Below are 21,038 nucleotides of genomic sequence, written 5' to 3'. Positions count from 1 at the left end.
CTGAATATTTGGTACTTGTTTCCTAGAACGGCCACAACGATTTAGATCGTTGTGGTCGGAAGATAAAAAATCGGTCGGTCGCATCGCATGCGATTTGGTCGCATGCGATGCGATCGACCGATTTTTCACCCGATTTTTTATTTTTTTTCACCCGATTTTTTGGAATTGCCCCCCCAAATGTTAGTAAGTGGGCTAGACCCCACGATAGACGTGAACCCGAAGCGTGGCGAGCGCAGCGAGCCCGCGAGGGGCGGCGGTACGCGTCCTCCGACCTTTTCATTCCCCTACTATCCACTAGGGCGTGGAGTGAGAATATAATAGTGTGGCGAGCGCAGCGAGCCACCGAGCCCGAAGCGTGGCGAGCGCAGCGAGCCCCGCGAGGGGACGCGTATAACTTCACAGGTATACGCGTCCCCTCGCGGGGCTCGCTGCGCTCGCCACGCTTCGGGCTCGGTGGCTCGCTGCGCTCGCCACACTATTATATTCTCACTCCACGCCCTAGTGGATAGTAGGGGAATGAAAAGGTCGGAGGACGCGTACCGCCGCCCCTCGCGGGCTCGCTGCGCTCGCCACGCTTCGGGTTCACGTCTATCGTGGGGTCATGGCGGGCACATAAAAAATGTGAAATGGGTCCTATTGACCCATTTCACCTTTTTTATCATTTTTCCCTATGTGAGATGGACTTAATCAAGTCCATCTCATCTTGTGCCATTATAATGGCACAAGACCGACCGATTTCAATGTTAAAAGATTTTTTAACATTGAAGTCTATGGAAAAATCGGGTCAATCGGTCGGTCGCATCGCGGCCGATTTTAATTGGTCGCGACCGACCGATTGACCCGATTTCTGTCAATCAAAGTGAAAAATTAGTAAAAAATCGGCCACATCGGGAGGATCGTGTCCCTTAATTAAGAGCCACGATCCCTCACGATTGTGGCCGTTCTAGGAAACAAGTACCGAATATTTTGCTGAAAATGTCTTACGGTTGTGTGTTTGCACTGTGATCAGATGTGGAATTAATTTAGTATATGTCATGTTTCTATTTTTGCTTCGCTCCACAAACATAAAAAGTAACCGTACATTTCAGTTTATTGAACATTTAATGTGTATCAGTGCGGTGTTACTCTCCTTTATTAATATATCTTTTAGTTATTAGAATAAATATCTTATGAATTTATATTGCATGTACATTCTCACAAGTCAATGCTCACTATTCTAGAGTTATTATTGATCGATGATATTCTTTTCTTTGCAGATAATACACACGGTGAGTGCAATCGATAAGGATGACTCATATAATGGACTTCAGTTTTCATATTCATTAGCTATTCCCCTAGCTCATAGTCCAAACTTTACAGTCAAGGACAACGGAGGTAACTATGCCGTTATATATATCTATATCGTTGGTTCTCAATCTCGGTCCTCAGGACCCTTCGCAGTTCATGTTTTCCAGGTCACCCGACAGGTGCACTCATTACTCACTGACACGTTTTAAAAGATGGAGCTAATGATTTCACTTGTGATTCTGTGAGGAGACCTGCAAATCATGCACTGTGTGGGGTCCTGAGGATCGACTTTGAGAACCTGTGCTCTATATCATATATCAATTGTATAATGTGAAATATTTGACTCTACATAGCTGTGCAACCATTGATACATATTTTATATTTTGATTTCAGATAATACGGCCAGCATATATACACGAAGAAATGGATATAGCCGCCACGAGATGAACACATACCTATTGCCAGTGCTCATTTCAGATTATATTTTCCCTGTGCAGAGTAGTACTGGAACTCTGACCATCCGTGTCTGTGCGTGCGACTACAAGGGTAATAAGCAATCCTGTACTGCAGAAGCCCTCAGCCACCCAACCGGATTGAGCACAGGAGCACTGATTGCCATTTTGCTCTGTATTATTATACTATTAGGTAAGAATCCAGAACACTGTTGTGAAAGTCCTTACCAATTGGTTGCTGATTTGCTTATACGTTCAATGATATGAATGGGAACAAAATAAATTGTTTTATCATTGTAATTTGCTGAAGACATAAATGGTATTTTCAAAATCCATGATCAAATACATATCACTATGTATTAAAATAAAATCGCAAAGTCTTACAACTTTGCTTTCAAACAGCAGTGAACATTGTCAATAAATTCTACTCCCAAGTAAAGTATATTATATTACATTATATTTCATAATTATTTTATAGTATACTTTTTATTAAAAATATTTTTAGAATGTTATAAAGTCTTTTGAATAGTCAGTTCATACGCATCTGTTTTCCATTGTTACAAAACACGTATGTGAATCTACAGTAATAGAAATGAAATGACCTTTGGAAAAGTCCCTCCACATAATACCAACCAAGGACAGCTTTCTTGTATGTCCATCATCATTTCTATTGTAAAGTAAAAGAAAGCACAGCTGTATTTTATGGCTATTGCAATGTTTTCCTGACTATGGTTATTAGCAGAAACTGCTTGGTCTTTCACTGGATTGCTAACATAAACATAAATGTGGAATAATGGGTGACATTTAATAGATTTGTGTTTTTTTTTGCGATTTTTAGACAACAAAATGGCGTTATCGCATTTTTTGCCAAAATCGCTTACTTAATAGGGTGCGCTAAGTCCCATAATTCACACATTTTGTGCGATAACCAGGGCTTAAAGTGTTCCTGGAGAGGTGGTGGAACTCCGCTCCCCTAACACCGACCCCCCGCCACCCCCATTAGGCAAGGCCTAGAACAGTGATAGGGAATTGTGCCCTACCACCCATAAAGGGATAATGGTCCCAACATACATTTTAGCACAGTCGTATACACATTACACTGCATGTAGTGCACTTGATACATATTAAATCACACAGTAATTCCCCTTATACACATAATGTCCACAGTTGTTCATCTTAACTTTACATTATATATGCCGTGCCAGAAGAAGAAGCCGATGGGACAGGTTTTTCTGTTGGAATTACTGTTCAGGGCCGTGGTGGAGGTGGAACTCAGTTCCCTCTACCATTAGAGGTGGTGGAACCCAGTTCCCCCTCACTTTAACCCCTGGCGATAACTCACACTTTCTAACTTGCCGGTTTAAATTCATGTTTTCCCATACAAAAGTATACAAATCGCTTATTTAATGGAATGCGCAAACGGAATTCGCATTTTTAAAGTGTCTAAAAATCGCCAATGTTTCAGACCAGGTCCTGATGGGCGAATTGACCCAGAAGCAACTTTGGTCAAGTGCAGAAATGGTTAATTTTTCACACAGGTATCCTCACTTACTCATAAACTCCCCTGCATATACCCCAACATGATTAAGGACACCTGTGAGGATTTTAGAGATGGAGATTGTGCAGAGTGGTTTGGAGTTGGCTGTTTGTGACTTTGACCGTTTAAAGGAGCTGCACAGGAGGAGGGAGGAAGCTGCGCACCAGAGTACATCTAGTATATATATATATATCTGTACTGTTACTGGCTACCTATCTGGCTGTGCAATCATCATGTGGCGCCGCTGAATGGCTGCCTGGGTGCTGCACATCTCGGTAATTATATTTTCCCCATGCATCTAGTGCTTAGCTGTATGTGTGATGTATATCTGTACTGCCATTGTTGCTCGTTCTGACAACCCTTTGTATTACAGTATATGCATTATTTTTAATGTCTGTAAAGCGCCTTGAGTCCTGTTGGAGAAAGTGCGCTATATAAATAAAACTTACTTACAATTGGAACAGCAGCAACACAGAACAAAACTGGCTAATAAAAGCGTTAGGAAGGCAACTAGCCCACTTCTGACCCACTCCTCTCATACCACACCGCTACTTATTGCATATCGTTATGGTCATACAATTGCACATTGCAACATGCTTGTACTATGTGCAAAACCACCATGTACATCATTAAAATAATTATGATTTACATGAATATTTCTGGAAACTGCTCTTTACTAGGTTCCATCTACAAGAAATCATTACTATAAGTTATTTTTCCTTACCTGAGAGAGACTGCTTTATTCAGATAGCACTGAGCCATAGTTAGAACCGACCAAAAAGGATTACATAGCCATTTTCCAGTTTTTATGCATGAAGACATGTCATGTTAACTGAACACTGGCTAGTAATAATTCATCTAGTGCATAAATCATTTACAGATTATCCTTGTATAAGCTTAGCAGACAAAAGAAAAGTGGGTCTGCTATACATTATGACATGATTATGAGGGAGAAAGGAGACCTTTCCCTGGTGTTTATCACATTCACAAAAGGACAATAAAAAGGCCTTCTCTGTGCTAATAGATCTATTATATTTTGAGAAATGACGAAGTTAGTAGGAAATAATATACTATTAATTAAATAGTCTAATTTCAGAAGTACCATAAAATTATCTCCCAAGAAGCCATTTATTTAGACCAGCAGGAAGGAAGAACAGTTAATTTCCTTGGTTTAAGACTTAATTGCCGAAACAGCTTTGTGATTATTTTCTGTTTAACAATTGCCTTCTACAGGTAATGTATTTCTGTACTCAGGATACCTGGAATTTTAAGCATAATATAAACTAGTTTAATCCTCTTCAAAGTGATTCTTTGGTGCACAGTCATCATCTGGAGTCGAGTGCCCCCAAATGATAAAGCATCCAACTTGCTGCAATTTCTGGTGGTGGGTACTTAATTACTGGATGAAGTCGGTATTGCTCTGGTGCGGGAACAGCCTGTCTGAAAAGAAGCAGTCCCCACCATTACTTACACTGCTTACCATGTGGGTAATGGCCAACTGCTCATCCGTGACATAAGGTCACGCATGCACATGGCTGCATAGCACTCTATCGGTAACAAATAGGCCCCTTATTGTCTTTATAAAATTATTGTAGATTTAGAGAACAAACTTTCATTTATTTATTCGATTTTGTTTATCCATTCTTTTTGAATTAGTATGTGGGCATTTTATTTGCCGGCTGCGGTAGACATTTTTATTATTTGTAACAGTTTTTTCCTTTTCTTTTTGCATTTTCAATATAAACTCAGCAGTGGGACACATTAATATGAAATACAAAGGCAAAGGCACAATTGTTCACAATGACATGTTTCTCTATGCTTCAGCTGGTGATTTTATAGCGTGCATATATTGATTTTATTAGGCAGTATTTCTATCACTCCTTCTTTTCTCCTCTGTTTAAGAGGACTCCATGTCATGTGCGTTACTAAGGTTTATAAAAAAAGATGATACAAATAGCATATATTAGTATTCTGACATGTCTCTTCTTTATTTGCTAGTAGATTTGCACGTTCCTGGTCTTCTCATACTCTTATTATTGTAATTGAAGCAGAAATTCCTCCCCAGATATACTAAGAGTTAAATGTGTTAGCATGTTGAAGAGGTGGCTGCATAAAAATAGTAGACCGTGCATTAGGGACAATGTTTGGCAAACTGATATGAGTACAATGGCATTATGCCATCTCTGTTAATATTTTAATTTCAAAAACTCATTTCTCAGATGTATTAGAAGCAGTGTTGAACGGCACAGAGCAAAAACTACAGTCCACAGCCAAGAAAACAGGCTGTAGAGGAAGATGTAACATGCATCATTAAGTGCCATCTTTGTCATAGACAACAGAGATTAGTTATTCTTTGCTGATTAGAAAAATAAACACAAGGATTGTGTCAGTTACATGACAGTGGAACAATAAAGCTTCGTCCAAGTGGCATCTTTACTGATTCTTATGCCAATAAAAAAAAAAAAGAACATAGATAGATGCAAATTAGAGTATGCAATTCTTTCAAAGTGATTCGATTAAATAATTAGCATTGTTTTGCCACTCGATAGAAGGGGGAAAAGGCTACTTGAATTCCAATTATTTTGCAAATGACTGTTGAGATAACGTCAAGCACAGCCTCTCAATGATCATTTTGGGAATGCTTAGTTGGATGGACGCTTGCAATAAACTGGCCCAAATCCCATTATCTGGTGTAAATGTAAGACTTTTAACCCGCTTTTCTAACTTTTAAAAAGGAAATACAGCATTTTACAATAGTAAATGTTAAATAAGCAGTAACAGATACAGGATTAGTATACTGAATGCAGTAGGGCTGTATTTTGTCCATTGTACTATAAATACACACGGTATATTAAATTAATACATGTAATTTAAGCACAGTAGAATAATTGCATAACTTCTCACAGTGATTGATGTGTACTTGTCACATTGGGTACTTACCAAATCTATAAGTATTAAGAGGCCTAATTCAGAATGGGTTGTAGAGGTGTAGAAAACGCTTATGGACTATTTCTGCCCTTCTGCGCAGCAGAAGCATTAAACAGCAGTCGCATTTTGCGACCGCAGTTTAACGGCTAGCAGAGGCAGAACCTTGGCATTGCGGGGGTGTTAACATAGCATTGCGGGGGAGTTGACACAGTGTTGCCTGGGGTTACAGTCCAGACAGAACAGGTGTGTCCAGATTTTTGGAGCTGGCCGCGGCGCAGGCAAGGGGCTAAGATGCCAGCAATCTTTTGCAATTGGATCACAGGAAGCAATCGGCATGCGATCATTTTATTTAGCTGCTTTTATATTTTGATTGTGATATTAAACAGAATTGTCATGTTAAATTTGTAATCATACCCCTGCACCACCTATTTATGGCCACATCATAATAAGGATTTATTTTTTAAATATGTCTCACTGAGTCAGCGTTCAAACGCATGAACTACAGTATTTAGTGCTAGTCCCCACTATAATGTATTACCACATATATAGTGAGGCAGGTCAGCACCCTGGAGACAGACGTTATTCCACCGGTTATAAACTTATGCCCTCTAAGATTTCTATCATTTTCTTAATATATAATGCTATAGTGATGTATATTAGTAGAACTCATTCTAGAGCTATACTGAGTAAGATAAGCTAATTGCTTTCCCCTCCCTGAGTATCTGTGCTATAGTGATATATAATGTGCCAGGTTTAATACAGCAATGTTACAAAAATGCATTTAAATAACACTTTGATACCATCATGTGACTCAGCACAGAGTTTCCAGTAAATGGACTCCTCATAATTATCTAGAAGCTTTTAGATGATCTACTATTTTATTTCCTTTATTTAAGTATAGGTTTATAAAGAAAAACAATTATGATTGGGTTTTAGTTAATGCAGATTTCCAATAGGCACGTTAGTTTTTTTAAAATGTATTCTAGGTTTAGTTTTATTTATTTTCTAACCATGATCAGAATTAGGCTGAGTTGTATCAGACTTGCCACTACTGTCTCTAATTTCCAGTATCACATTTGAAAGATTAGTTCCTGGAAAGGTCGCCATATGTCAAAACTGACAAAGTGTGCAATAAAATGTAACTCAATCTTTAAGTCAGATGTACTTATTACCATTCTCATCATTATTATTATGTAGAACAAAATGTAAAAAAAAAAATGACATCATAATAAATTAAGTGAAAATGTTGACATGATGGGAATTCCATCATTTTAAATATCGCAGTGACAGTAAAGTGTTTGATGTGGTATGTATGGCTTCAGGGCTAGATGTACTATAGCAGAATGTATCCTGTTGCTATATCACATTCTGCTTTGTCTCTTTACCAGGGACGAAGTAGGAAGCCGCATCCCCAAGATGCATTAACATCTGGGGCACAGAAGTGAGTAAGTGAAAACTTCTCCTTCCGGTGATCCCCATCAAAGCGCATCACACATCAGCCTAGAGCTGATGTGCTATGTCTCAGTGCCCAGTCAGCTCGCTGGGCATGTGGGAGGTCTCGCAAATCTCGCAGCCAGATGCCAGCAGATGCAGCAGCCAAGGACAGTCTTGTTCCTGCTACAGTTTATGGGCAATGTCACCTGCAGCTGTGTTGTTGACCATTCATACTGTACATTGCCTCATGCTATCGGTGTGCTATATTCTCCTCCTTTATACAGTACATGGGGGATGTGGAATCAGCACAGATTCTCCTTCACATCAATGCTTCTTGCATTTACCCCATAGCATCTCATTAAAAAAGTGCAATCAAACATCATTTTACATTTTGGCTACTATGGGCTTGGTACTGTATATAGTGGTACATTTGATCGTCATTATCACATAATCTAAAATGTACACCCAAATGATGCCAGTATTTGGGGTTGCATGTATAACACTTGTGCCTCCTTAAAAAGTGGATCTGATGCAGTCCAATGCAAATGTAGTATTGTAAGGGCCACGGCAGCCATCCAAAATTGTGGGGTCCGGGACTGAGAAAGGAGGCATGCCTAGTGAGACCTCCAGTGTTCGCAGCCAGGGGCGTAGCTAAGGGTTCATGGGCCCTGGTGCGAAAGGTCAGCTTGGGGCCCCCCTACATACAACAAAATTAAAATCTCGGTCTGTTTATATTTTAATACATCAAGTATATTATGTTAATAATAGAAGAATGATGAATCCTGCATTGTGGATATTGCACAGTTTAATTATATTTAATACTATCTATAAGTCAACGTCTTGGGCAGCTGTTGACATTTAATTAGCCCTGTCCAAAGCAGCCCCCTGTTAAATCACAGCTACACCTCCCCACCATTACCCTGCAAACAGCTGCCGGGCTGCGTCCCGAGCTTAAGGTTCATCCCCCCAAATCCTAAACAAAAGTCTGCAGAATCTGCAGAGAACCTGTGAGAGGGCGTCGGGCGGTCCTGCTTCAGTTCTGAGTGACTCCTGCTGGCACAGCCTACACGTGCTGCTGTGTGATGGCGCGGTGGGAGAGGGAGGGGGAGGTTGGAGCCCGCGTGCGTCGCACTGACGTCACGCGGCAAGGGCTCCCCTTCCTATTGGCTGCCTGCGGCTGGGGACGGGACACGTTGGCCGTATCTGAGCTGTGATTGGCTGCAGCGGCGGAGCCGCTGCAGCCAATCACAGCTCAGATACGGCCACCGTGTCCCGTCCCCAGCCGCAGGCAGCCAATAGGAAGGGGAGGGAGCCCTTGCCGCGTGACGTCAGCGCGACGCACGCGGGCCCTCAAAGCAGCTGCAGCACTGGGAAAGGGTGCGTTCGCATCCCTATTCCAGGTCAGTGGCGGGGGTTGGGCCCCCTGGCTCAGGGGCCCGGTCGCATCTGCGACCGCTGCGACCCCTGAAGCTACGCCACTGTTCGCAGCACTGGTGGCACTACTGTAGCTCTACGTTGCTTCATGGGAAATGTGAACTTTTTTTTATGATAAATTATACTTGATGGACACAAGACCTGAGCCCCCTTTTTGAACGGGCCCAGGATTGAAATCCCCCAACTTATAGGGGCCCTGGTAAAGGCATGCAGACACAATGGGGGGTATGCAAATGTTTACTTTTGGGCGTCATATTTATCACACCTTTCAAATTCACGCATCTGACATCTTTTGAAGTAATAGTCGGGTTTGCTAGTCAAATGTTTTTTCTTTAGACGCCTAATCTGCTGAAGTTGTCTTATTTATCACGCCCATTTATTCCCCTCTTTTAATATCACGCCCATTTTATCCCCATTTTATGCGGATTGCATATATTTTATTTGCGTGCCATTTTATTCTTTTTTTATTCCCTATTTTGTTCCACCTTTTTTTACCCTGCCCTCTGCCCAGTCATACAAGTTTGTCTCCATTATAAGAGCGCCCCTCACCCTGTTAAGCAGACGCCACTTAATTTGCACTGCCCTCACCCAAATACACCCTGATGTGTCCTGTACTGTGATTCTGAAGGGTGCCAGACGGGGTCCCAACAGTCGGGATCCCAACAGTCATTTACCCGACGTCGGGATCCCGACTGTTAAAACACTGACAGACTGGTTTCCACGGCCACCGGCTATTCTTCCTCGTGGGGGTCTAGGTAGGGATGCCGGAATTCGGGATTGAAAAATGCCCAATCCCAGGATTGGGTTCCCTAATGCAAAAACCGGCCCAGCCGCCCGGATATTTACTTACAGGCGTGATGCAGCCAGGCAGACGCAGCCTGGGCGTGTAGGTGGGATGATGCAGCCTGGGCGGGTGGACATCGGGCGATAGTCCAGGAAGAGGCGAATCATGCAGGCAGCCTCGGTGGGTGGGCAGTACCAGGACGCGAGGCGGCTGTTGTGACTTGTGTGGCCTGTGCAGTGCCGCATTTTAGGGGCCAAATCCCGGGATCCCGCCGATCCCGGGATTGGCCACCCTAGGACTAGGGGATCAGAGTTCAGGAGGCAGAGCAATCTGCTAAAGAGTATAAAAAACTACATACCAGGTGTGTGGAGCTGGAGCAGTAACCAGCTGCTGGAAGGCTGATATATCTGGTTCTGGGAACAGTAGAGACAAGCTACTAGTGTCCATCAAAGGGGGAGAGTCCCAGCTTTTGGACAATACCCTCAGAAATATCTGACTGGGAAGAGCAATTAACAGGCATGGATGGGGACCACTGCTTTGAAGTCAGATATCTCCGGTTCCCAAGGGCCGATTTTTTAAATTCTTGTATCCATGGAGAGAAGGGACCCTCAGCTTTCAAACTAGGTGGGGGGGGTGCTCTAGGTACTCAGAACCCCCTTCTGCATGCGCCACTGCATTATTAGCCTCCTGTCTAAAACACAGCTAAATGAAATCAATGCGTTTGTCCTCTCAGGGTACACTGATTTGGTCACAGTGGGATTGCTGAGCTTTCAGCTCTCTCTTCTCACACACAGGCCTTTATTCAGATCTGATCGCAGTACAAATATGTTTGTAAAATGGGCAAAATCATGTGCACTGCAGGTGGGGCAGATGTAAAATGTGCAGAGAGAGTTAGATTTGTGTGAGTTATTTTGTTTCTGTGCAGGGTAAATACTGGCTGCATTATTTTTACACTGCAGTTTAGATTTCAGTTTCAACACACCACACCCAAATTTAACTCTCTCTATACATGTTGCATCTGCCCCACCTGCAGTGCATATGGTTTTGCCCATTTTCCAAACAAATTTGTACTGAGCTCAGATCTGAATAAGGCCCTCTGTGTACATACCTTTAGATTTGGGTGTGTGATTTTGTTTCTGTGAAGGGTAAATACTGGCTGCTTTATTTTTACACTGCAATTTAGATTTCAGTTTCAACACACTCCATCCAAATGTAACTCTCTCTGCATATGTTACATCTGCCCCACCTGCAGTGCACATGGTTTTGCCCATTTTCAGACCAAATTTGTACTGCAATCAGATCTGAATAAGGGCCACAGTTTGAATAAGACCCTCTAGTTCCAAGTATAAGCACAATCCTGCAGCTGCCTATGTCTGAAATACATAAGCATAAAATACTAACATACTGTATATAAAATATCAAATCAGGACTAATGGGGGTACAGTAAAAGACATCAATGTTGCTTTTACAATCTCCGTGAGATACCTTTTCTAATGTAGGCAGATAGAGTATCTGGCCTGTGGGCCACCATGTATGTGATTATTCTGTGTGTTTTCAAATGCAGTCAAAAAAGTTACACATTATAGCTGTGCCTTGTTTGTATATTTAAAATATATGACACATTTTGGGGGATTCATTCAAAGTTTATTTTCCTTTAAAGTTCTTCAAACAATAGTGGAGAAGTTTTAAGCCTGGTGAAGATATAAGTGGTGATAAAGTGGAAGTTGATAATGCACCAGCCAATCAACTCCTAACTGTCATTTTTCAAACAAAGCTGATTGACTGGTGCGTTATCACCTTCTACTTTATCTCCGCTTTATCTCTTCACCAGGCTTAATACGTCTTTGTAGTCACAGGAGGAATGTTGCATCATTGTCAGTCCCTCCATTGGTTGCCTGTATTTTAACGCATTCAACATAAAATACTTCTGCATACAAAGCCATTACTCTGACTACACCGACTTATATCTCGCTTATCTCAAAATATATCCCCACCTCTCCGCTCTGCACAAGGGGGGGTTATTCTAGTTGATTCGCAAGGCTGCAAATTCACAGCCTTGCAAATCCACCAAACCCCACCTTGCGAATGTCCAGCAGCCCCCCCCCCCCACCCCCCCCCTCACAGCGCGCTTTCTCTCGCACAGGCTGCAAATGGATGTTTAGCATAAACATCCTTTCATATGCCACGGGTAACCTCCCACATCTTTCGATGGAAGGTTCACGTATATAAAAGTGACTTTCAGCGTGTACGCTGGGACAGATATGGGCGGGCAGCTGACATCTGGTGATGTCAGCTGCCAGTCCCCCGCACCCCCGTCACCGCCTCATTACCATGAGAATGCCCAGCGTCTCATGGGAACACCCATGAAATGCTTCGTGTTCCCATATGGTAATGGGGCCGCGCGGCGCCCACGCCCTTCTCCGCCCCCCTCCCCACTCACCTTGTAGGGTGCGGGCACCCGGAGAGCAGAATGTTTGCCGTGGGTACACGCACCCTTTGTCTGCACATGTGCAGAAATGCGAAGACGCGCAATGAATGTACGGAGGACGGAATGCGCGGTGGACCGAATGAATAAGAATGACCCCCAAGATCTGTGCTAAGCAATTTTGCTAAGCTATTTTGCTAAGCTATTTTGCTGGTGTCAAGATCTCCCATGGGGAGCACATACACATGCAGAGATTTGTGCTAAGTGATTTTGCTAAGCAATTTTGCTAAGCAATTTTGCTAAGCAATTTTGCTTAAGCAAAAAAAGTCAGGGTAATGGTTCAGAATGAGAGATTGTGATCATTTGCTAAGCAATCTGACTAGATTGTGACTGCATGCACTGACTTAGTTAGCAAGAGATATTAAATCTCTCGGAGCATACACACGGAGAGATCTGTGCTTACTTTCTAAGCAATCTAGTCAGATTGCTTAGAAAATAGCACAAATTTGCTCCGTGTGTACACCCCTTTACACTTGCAGGTCTTTCTTCGGGCAGCACACACCCTATGGAATGCCCTTCCATGCACACTAAGACTCTCCTCTAGTCTCCAAACTTTCAAGCTTTCCATGAAAACTCACCCCTTTAGGCAAGCTTATCATATTTAGGAACCTCACACAACAGTAGCATTCATAATTAATTGCATCCCATCAGGACTGTCTTGTAATCTGGTGGGACTGCCATGCTATGGAATTCTATCCTTATGTATCCCTCCTATTATCCCTATAGATTGTAAACTTGCGAGCAGGTCCCTTCTACCTCTATGTCGGTTTGTTTCTGCCCAGTATGTATAATCACTATTGTCTCCAATTGTAAAGTGCAACAGAATATGCTGCGCTATATAAGAAACTGTAAATAAAATAAATAATAATAAATAAATAATTGGGCACAATATTAAATTTGAGTATAAGCTCAGTAATGCTGCTATGGTCAAAAGAGCTGAGGGAAGGCTTCTTCTGAGTGTATGCAATCCAGCACATGTACCAGCTCAGAATAAGCAGGGAAGAAGAAGGCCTCAGGGAAGCAGTGGCCTTGAAAGTGGATGCCCTTGCATTATACAGTATTTCAGTACAATATAACACTTGTGTTGCACCACTTGGGCCATTTCTCATCATCTACACACAAAAAATGCTGCAAAGCCAGCTCTGTTGGAGAATTATTGGCTAGTTTTCTATTCTTAGCTATAGTTTTCAATATACAATATACAATTTATGTTAGTTATGTAAGATAGCAAGCAAGTATTTTACCACTTCAGTTTAGGTAACGGCATTCTGTAAACCAAAGCTATAGTATACACTGATTGCAATGAGGGCCAAATGCATAAAACTTCAAAAACTGATAAAATGGAGAGTGATAAACATGCAGTCAATGAGCTCCTGTCACTTTTCAAATGAAGCATGTGGTGTGGCAGTTGGGAGCTGATTGGCTGGCTGTTTATCACTCTCCACTTTATCACTTTTTGAAGCTTGGTGCATCTGGCCAAAAGTACAGATGTGTGACAGTATCATACGATCACTTGGCAGTATGCTAAAGACTCTTTCTATGTTGGAGAACAGGCAAGGGGGAGCAAAGCTAGAATTTGAATGCTTTATACAGGACAGGACACTAAATCAAACCGGCTCTCTGAAGCAAACTGTGCCACTCTGCTGTTTATAGTGCATATCCACATCCAGGGGGGCCTTTGACAGCTGTGACTGGGGAGATGGGAACTAAGAGATTACAGCCTCCCTGTATATTTTGGACTGTCCTGGCTTTTACCCCATATCCAGACCATATGGAGAGGCTGCAATATCTCACCCCCATCTCTGTGGTAGCAGTCATCACAGACACCCACCCGACGGGCCACCCAAGGGATGGGTACAGATGTCACGTGCACTACAAGCTCTAGAGCTTAGGGGTTTCTCTGAAAGCAGCTGGTCCTGTGAGCCATTTCAAGGTTCGAACAATTCCGTTTTTACCTAATTCCCTTTATGAACTATACCATAATGCAATCCAGGAATTGGAAGGGAGGAAAACAAATAAGATCTACTCTGTAATCTCAAATTTGAAATATGTATTAAAAATGTGTGCACTCTAAATAAATGATCATCTTATACTTTATTAATTTCTGTCCATATGTAATGTGATCATTTATGACATACTATTATATAATTTTTAATGTATCCTTTCCTAATTTTGTCACAGTTTACCTCCAAGTATAGATGCTTTTGTCTCTGCCACATAAATCCTTTACCCACCCTCAGAGCCCTGCTATTACTCTTACCATAGCTTAACATATGACTTGGGCATGATTCTGGTTCACATGCAAAAGCAAATTCTCTCTCTAATGTGCAAAACCATGTGCACTGTAGGTGAGGCAGATGTAACATGTGCAGAGAAAGTTAGATTTGGATGGGATTTTTACTTCAAACTGATATCTATAAGTCCAAGTGATAACTAACATAAGGGGGGGGGGGGGGGGGGGGGCATGAAGTTATCTCTGTGCATAGTTTACATGGTCTGAAAATATCCAGCGAGGAAGCGACATATACAATTACAGTACCAAGATTTGCTTATATCCTCATAGAGCAAAGAGCAGTTAAAACTTCTGTTTTGCATGAAATCCATACATTTCTTTACATATATTGTACTCTTTAGAAGATTGAGGATGAATTTTTTAGGAAAATACTTTTTATTATACAGCATTGTCCCACAAAACAATAAGCTATGCTACATGTCCAAAGTCATTAACCTATAAAAAAAGGATAAACTTATAAGGGCAGTACGGATGGTGTAATGGTTAGCATTACTGCCTCACAGCACTGAGGTCATGGGTTCAATACCCACCATGGCCCTAACTGTGCGGAGTTTGTATATTCTCCCCGTACTTGCGTGGGTTTCCTCCGGGTACTCCGGTTTCCTCCCACAATCCAAAAATATACTGGTAGGTTAATTGGCTCCCAACAAAATTAACCCTAGAATGTCTGTGTGTGCGTGTACATGTGGTAGGGAATATAGATTGTAAGCTCCACTGGGGCAGGGACTGATGTGAATGGTCAAATATTCTCTGTAAAGCGCTGCGGAATCTGTGTGCGCTATATAAGAAACTGCTAATAAATAATAAATAAATAAATAAAGCAGACAGTGCTTTCAATATTATTACTGTAGCTCTGATATTGGTATCTGGCTCATAGGTTGACAGTGTCTAATCCATTGGTCAATAGGTCGACACTGTGTGGTTGACATTGACATTGTTTACATAGACAAAAGGCAGAGACAGGCAAAAGGTCAGCTTTAAAATGGCCGTCACATGAAAAGTCCAACATAAGGCTTTTTTTAATTTATTTCATAAGTGACCATCCATGTGGAACCTTGCCCAAAACATGGCGCACAAAGTGAAAAAGATAACGGGATGCATTCCATGTACTGGAATTAACACTAATAAAAAATGTTGGCAATTTCATGTGTTAACCTTTACTTGTACTGACCTTGCTTATGTCAACCTTACCCATGTTGACGATTTAGTGTTGACCTATTGTCAGTTTACCTAGACGCTTTCGACCTTTTATACCATAACCAGAGTTATGGTAGAATGGTGTTAATGGTATAGCAAGTATTTCATAACTGAACCCACTGTGTATTTACTAAAGTGCATGCGGGGAGATTTTGAGAACCTTGATGAGAAATAAAGTACAGTACCAACTAGTCAGGTCCTAACTGCCTATTTACAGGCTGTGTTTGAAAGATGATAGACTCTGATTGGTTGGTACTTTACTTCTTTCCACTTGATCTTTCTACAAGCTTTAAATCATCTCCCTCATGGACAGTGGATTTTTGTATTTATTTTTTAATGTCTGAGAAATGATTTATTTGGTCAGAACAAGATTTATACTTTGTTTTATTAGACATTGACCTTATGTATTTGTGATCATTTTATATTTATTGTAAATGACTCTCTGACAGCTTCTGAAATATTCTAATCTTAAGTATTTTGTTGCATGTATGTTTCTCACATAGTCGTGTCAGATTAATCATTTATTGTCTTTCATTTCAGTGACAGTGGTGTTGTTTGCAGCACTACGACGCCAGAGGAAAAAAGAACCATTGATTGTTTCTAAAGAAGATATCAGAGATAACATTGTGAGTTACAATGATGAAGGGGGTGGAGAGGAAGACACTCAGGCCTTTGATATAGGTACTTTGAGGAATCCGGAAGCCATAGAGGACAGCAAGTTGCGCAGGGATATTGTCCCAGAAACACTGTTTTTTCCACGTCGAACTCCAGCTGCAAGAGATAACACTGACGTCAGAGATTTCATAAACCAAAGGTTGAAGGAAAACGATCTGGATCCAACGGCACCGCCCTATGACTCCTTAGCAACTTACGCATATGAAGGAAATGGTTCTGTGGCGGAGTCTCTCAGTTCTTTGGAATCTGTCACTACAGATGGAGATCAGGACTATGATTACCTGAGTGACTGGGGACCACGTTTTAAAAAACTAGCAGATATGTACAGTGGTGCAGACAGTGACAAAGACTCATAATATATTGCCTTTGTGATTTTCCAGTTTTGGAACAAAAACAGCATTTAAAAATGAGGAGTAAGCTGTATATGTGGCTCGATACTGGGTCATATGCTCATCCAATTGTTTAATATTTGAAAATTGTGCAGACTTAATGTCAAAGACTTTTTATAGTATATGAGCTTCCAAGAGGCTTTTTTTTTCATTTGTTGATGTTCTTTTTTTTTTATATTACCACATTTTAGTCAACTCTTTTTATGTAATCAGTCTTATAAATACTAGGAGGGGGGGGGGGGCAAGATTTGTACACAATCTACTCTAATTATAATACCTATTGTTTAAACTACCATAAGCCGTCACTTATTTTGCACCAATGGTGCTTATACCCACTGAATGTCATGTTATTTATGATACGGGACATATAAAATCCAAACATTATTGGTTATGCTAAATGGCTTTAGATGCACTCAGTGAATTCAAGGGGCCTTACAGTCTTGCCTCTGTACACAATATGTAATTGCTATTTATAAATAGAAAACAATGTATATGTAACAACTTTTTTTTTACCTTGTAAAGGTGAAAAGTATATTAACACTCATCAATTTTTCAAGCTTTACCTTTGACATTTTTGGTAGTCCTTATTTACAAAAAAAAAAACGGAGGCACGCCTGGACTTTTTTACTTTCTGATATCTGCAGAACTGAACCACTGAAATAAAATAAAATAATAAAATTGAAAAAAAAAATCTTTTTTCCCTTAGGATCTGGGAGAAGACAATACCAGCTGTCAAGTGAAGTACAGAAATAGGCAGACATTGTCTCTGTTCTGATCGTTGCAAAAGTATTTAGTAGAATTCTATACAAATGTAACAAGATTCAGGAAGTTTCACATTATGATGCAAGAATAGGCAAAGAACTTTATCTACCTTCTTATTGTTTTAAGTGAGATAGCAGTAGAGGTACTGTAAGAACCTTACCACTATACATACTGTAATTCATGTACACCAAAAATCTGAAATATTCTTGATGTATAATTTGACTGCTATGTTAAAAAAAGAACATCCTTGCATACTGTAGGCTTGTTCTAAATATCAAACGAACTGAGAACTGAACAGTTTTATAAGCATAAAAGAAACCATGTTATCTACGGATCAGTATTGATTTTAACTATTTGGTATGATTTCAGTGTATTTTTTTGATTTATTTAAATCATTATAAAGCCGTTGTTTTGATACAAACTGTGTGTTTAATTTTAAACGAGGGGACCGTTCTTTTGGGTGATTTGAAAGCAATGTGTTGTATTCAATAGGCATTGGACTGTACAGTGATATGTTGTGTGGGTTTAAACAACCAGTGTTTTTCAGTTCAGTGTTACCTTTACAGCATCAGACACTCATTACGGCATTATCAGCATTAATGAAACACTAACTGAAAAAGCTTTTTACATTCTCATCGCCGTGAAAATTCTACCCAGAAAAATAACCCAGTTTTATGGACCTATAATCTCATCCTTTCCTAAGCCAGCTCTTACAGTTTCATAGCACTTAATTTTTTGCTGCTGTAAATTCAGTTTATTACAGTTTTAATTAAATTGCTCAGAATATGCACTGAACATAGGATTTATATGTACCAAGTGGTGGCAGCATTCCAAGGCCCTTGTAGCAGCTTCAATCCTATAAGGTCATCTTCATATTAATGAATCAGTTTTTGCATCTCTCCTATGCAGACATATGTATATATGCTGGTGACACAGATTGTATAATGAAATAGATATACACAAGCTTTCTATGAAAAATCTTACTGTGAATAAGACATTTGTAATTACATTATTATAACTACAAACAGTATGGGAACAGCTTGTTTATGACAGTTAATAATTTTGGAACTGTTCTTTATTTTAAAGGTCCTTAAAAATAATTTATACCGCATAAGTGGTAAGCAAAAGAATAGCAATGAAATATAGAGCAATATCCTTTAACATTATGCAAGTCTCCTGTAGCACATTGTATGTGATGTATGTTGTACTAAAAATGACAAACAATAGCGGTATAGTCAGTGTATGACTTCTACAAGTTGTAATAATACATAATCAGATGATATTGCATAAATAACACATAAAAAAGTCATACCATTTGCTATATTTCTAGATGTAGAGAGACTGCATTTACTATAATCTAATATCGGAAAAATATTTTATTAAACTATTGCTTTAGCTATTGCTTTTGCAAATGAATGAGCCTACACGGGTGTTGATCATTGGGTGAAATGGAGTTAGGAGAACAGAAAAAAGGCTGACCTCATATGGTTGTAGTGCAAAAGATTATCAGGGTCAAAAGGTTGTCAGGGTCAATAGGTCAGCATTTAAATTTAGATACCTGTAAAGATTGACAGGTTTAAAAGATCAACATGGTCAAAATGACAATGGTCAACACGGGAAAGACCTATACAAGTATTTTTTCCAATTTTTTGTATTGCCATTTTAAACCACATTACCCCAATTAGTGTACCATGATTCAGTCAAGGTTTCTTTTCAAGGCTTTAGACACCTCCCCCTGTCTGTTCTACTTATCTAACAAAATAGCATGATACAAACAAATTAAACTACAGATGTAGCCTGCTTCATCTATCCCACGGCACCCATGTTGGATCATGGGTGTGGCTTAATGCGCTGAGCTGTGTCTCTAGCTGCAGCCAGTACCATGTATTCCTATGACTGGAATTAGCCACCATTAGGGTATACAGTAGGAAAGTTGAGTGTGGGTAAACTGTACTCCACCCATCCATTATTCATTTCATCAGACTTTATATCCTATCTTATAATATTACATTGGGGCAGACTAGATGAGCCAAATGGTTCTTACCTGCCATCAATTTATTGCTGTGCTTTGCACAGGTTACTATTCCCAGTTGTAGGCCACATGGATGGTAAAAGATGAAAAAGCTGGAAAAAAATATATACTTATAGTCAGGGCCGGTGCAGTGTATAGTGTATACTGTATGTGATTTATAGATGTGGCCATCTTTAGGCAGCTGACACCTCTCAGGCACTAGAAAGGTGCAGCTGCTGAAGAAAAAAACTTTTGCAGGGGCCCTCCATGACCAAAACATATTCCACCTTCAACACATAGCTGCCCGGAACATCACCGTTGCCACCAGCAACCCTCCTATTCCTGAACACTGCCACTACAGACACTACTGATAGCACACACCACGTTCCTACTAATGCCTCCGCAGACATCCCTACCAGCACCCCCTTCCCCCATACACTGCTCCTGCCAATACCACCCCTGCCTGGACAAGTGCACATCACCGCAGACAGCACCGCTGACAGACTGCCTGTCGGCGGTGCTGTCTGCGGTGATGTGCACTTGTCCAGGCAGGGGTACTATTGGTAGGAGCGGTGTTTAGTACAGCGTAATTAATCATTTGGATTCCCCAGGTAAAAAGTTTCTGTCAAGCAACGTTATGCCCATTACAGTATATTACACACCTTAATGTCCGTAACACAATATGCCACACACAGTATATTGCACCATTGCATATTATACCACACTCTAAAATGCCAATTACACATTACAGTATGTCACACATGGTAATGCCCAGTATATAGGGCCTGGTGTTCATTATGCCAATGCTGGCATTCTGACTGCTGTCAGGACACTGTTAATAATACAAGAAGGGAAGGTTGGACCTGTGGATGGAGAAATAACAGGAGAGGGTAACCAGGTAACCCATGTGGGGGTCATGGGTTCCGCAGATGTGCTGTTAGGTGAGACAGAGCATTAGAGGGCAACGCAGTGTGTGTGTAGGGGGGTATGGAGCTGTTAGGAGACGAAACATATAATGGTAGCCAGTGGGGGAGGTTGGAGTTGTGAGGGGAGAGAGAGAGAATGAGGGGGGTAGCCTGTAGTAAGGGGGGGGGGGTTGGAGCTGTAAGGGGAGAGAGAACATGAGGGGGTAGACTGTGTGGGGGAGGGGGGGTCGTGGGTGCGGTGAATGGGGGAGAGGGGTTGAGGTTGTGAGGAGAGATAGAGAATGAGGGGGGTAGCCTGTGTGGGGGAGAGGGTTGCTTGTGTGGGGGAGGGGGGTTGCGGGTGCCGTGAATGGGGGGAGGAGTGGTTGAGGTTGTGAGGAGAGAGAGAGCATGAAGGGGTAGCATGTGTGGGGGAGAGGGTAGCTTGTATGGGGGAGGGGGGTC

At 41.2% G+C, this 21,038-nt stretch overlaps 1 protein-coding gene across 1 annotated transcript in view; it reads left to right on the top strand.

Annotated features, from left to right (window-relative positions):
- The window catches only part of LOC146080608 (cadherin-6-like), a 286,402-nt gene extending 268,324 nt beyond the window's left edge, over window positions 1-18,078 (top strand). Inside the window, exons 10-12 of the mRNA XM_083188080.1 lie at window positions 1,257-1,374; window positions 1,681-1,932; window positions 16,372-18,078. Of these exons, the coding sequence (XP_083044206.1) occupies window positions 1,257-1,374; window positions 1,681-1,932; window positions 16,372-16,862 (861 nt within the window). The 3' untranslated portion in view covers window positions 16,863-18,078. The remainder of the gene's footprint in view (window positions 1-1,256; window positions 1,375-1,680; window positions 1,933-16,371) is intronic.
- The last annotated feature ends 2,960 nt before the right edge of the window (window positions 18,079-21,038 follow it).

This window comes from Crinia signifera, chromosome 5 (assembly GCF_055691185.1).
Source record: "Crinia signifera chromosome 5, ASM5569118v1, whole genome shotgun sequence".
Taxonomy (NCBI): domain Eukaryota; kingdom Metazoa; phylum Chordata; class Amphibia; order Anura; family Myobatrachidae; genus Crinia; species Crinia signifera.
Note: the sequence above shows the minus strand (reverse complement) of the source record. Positions and strands in the feature narration are given on the sequence as shown.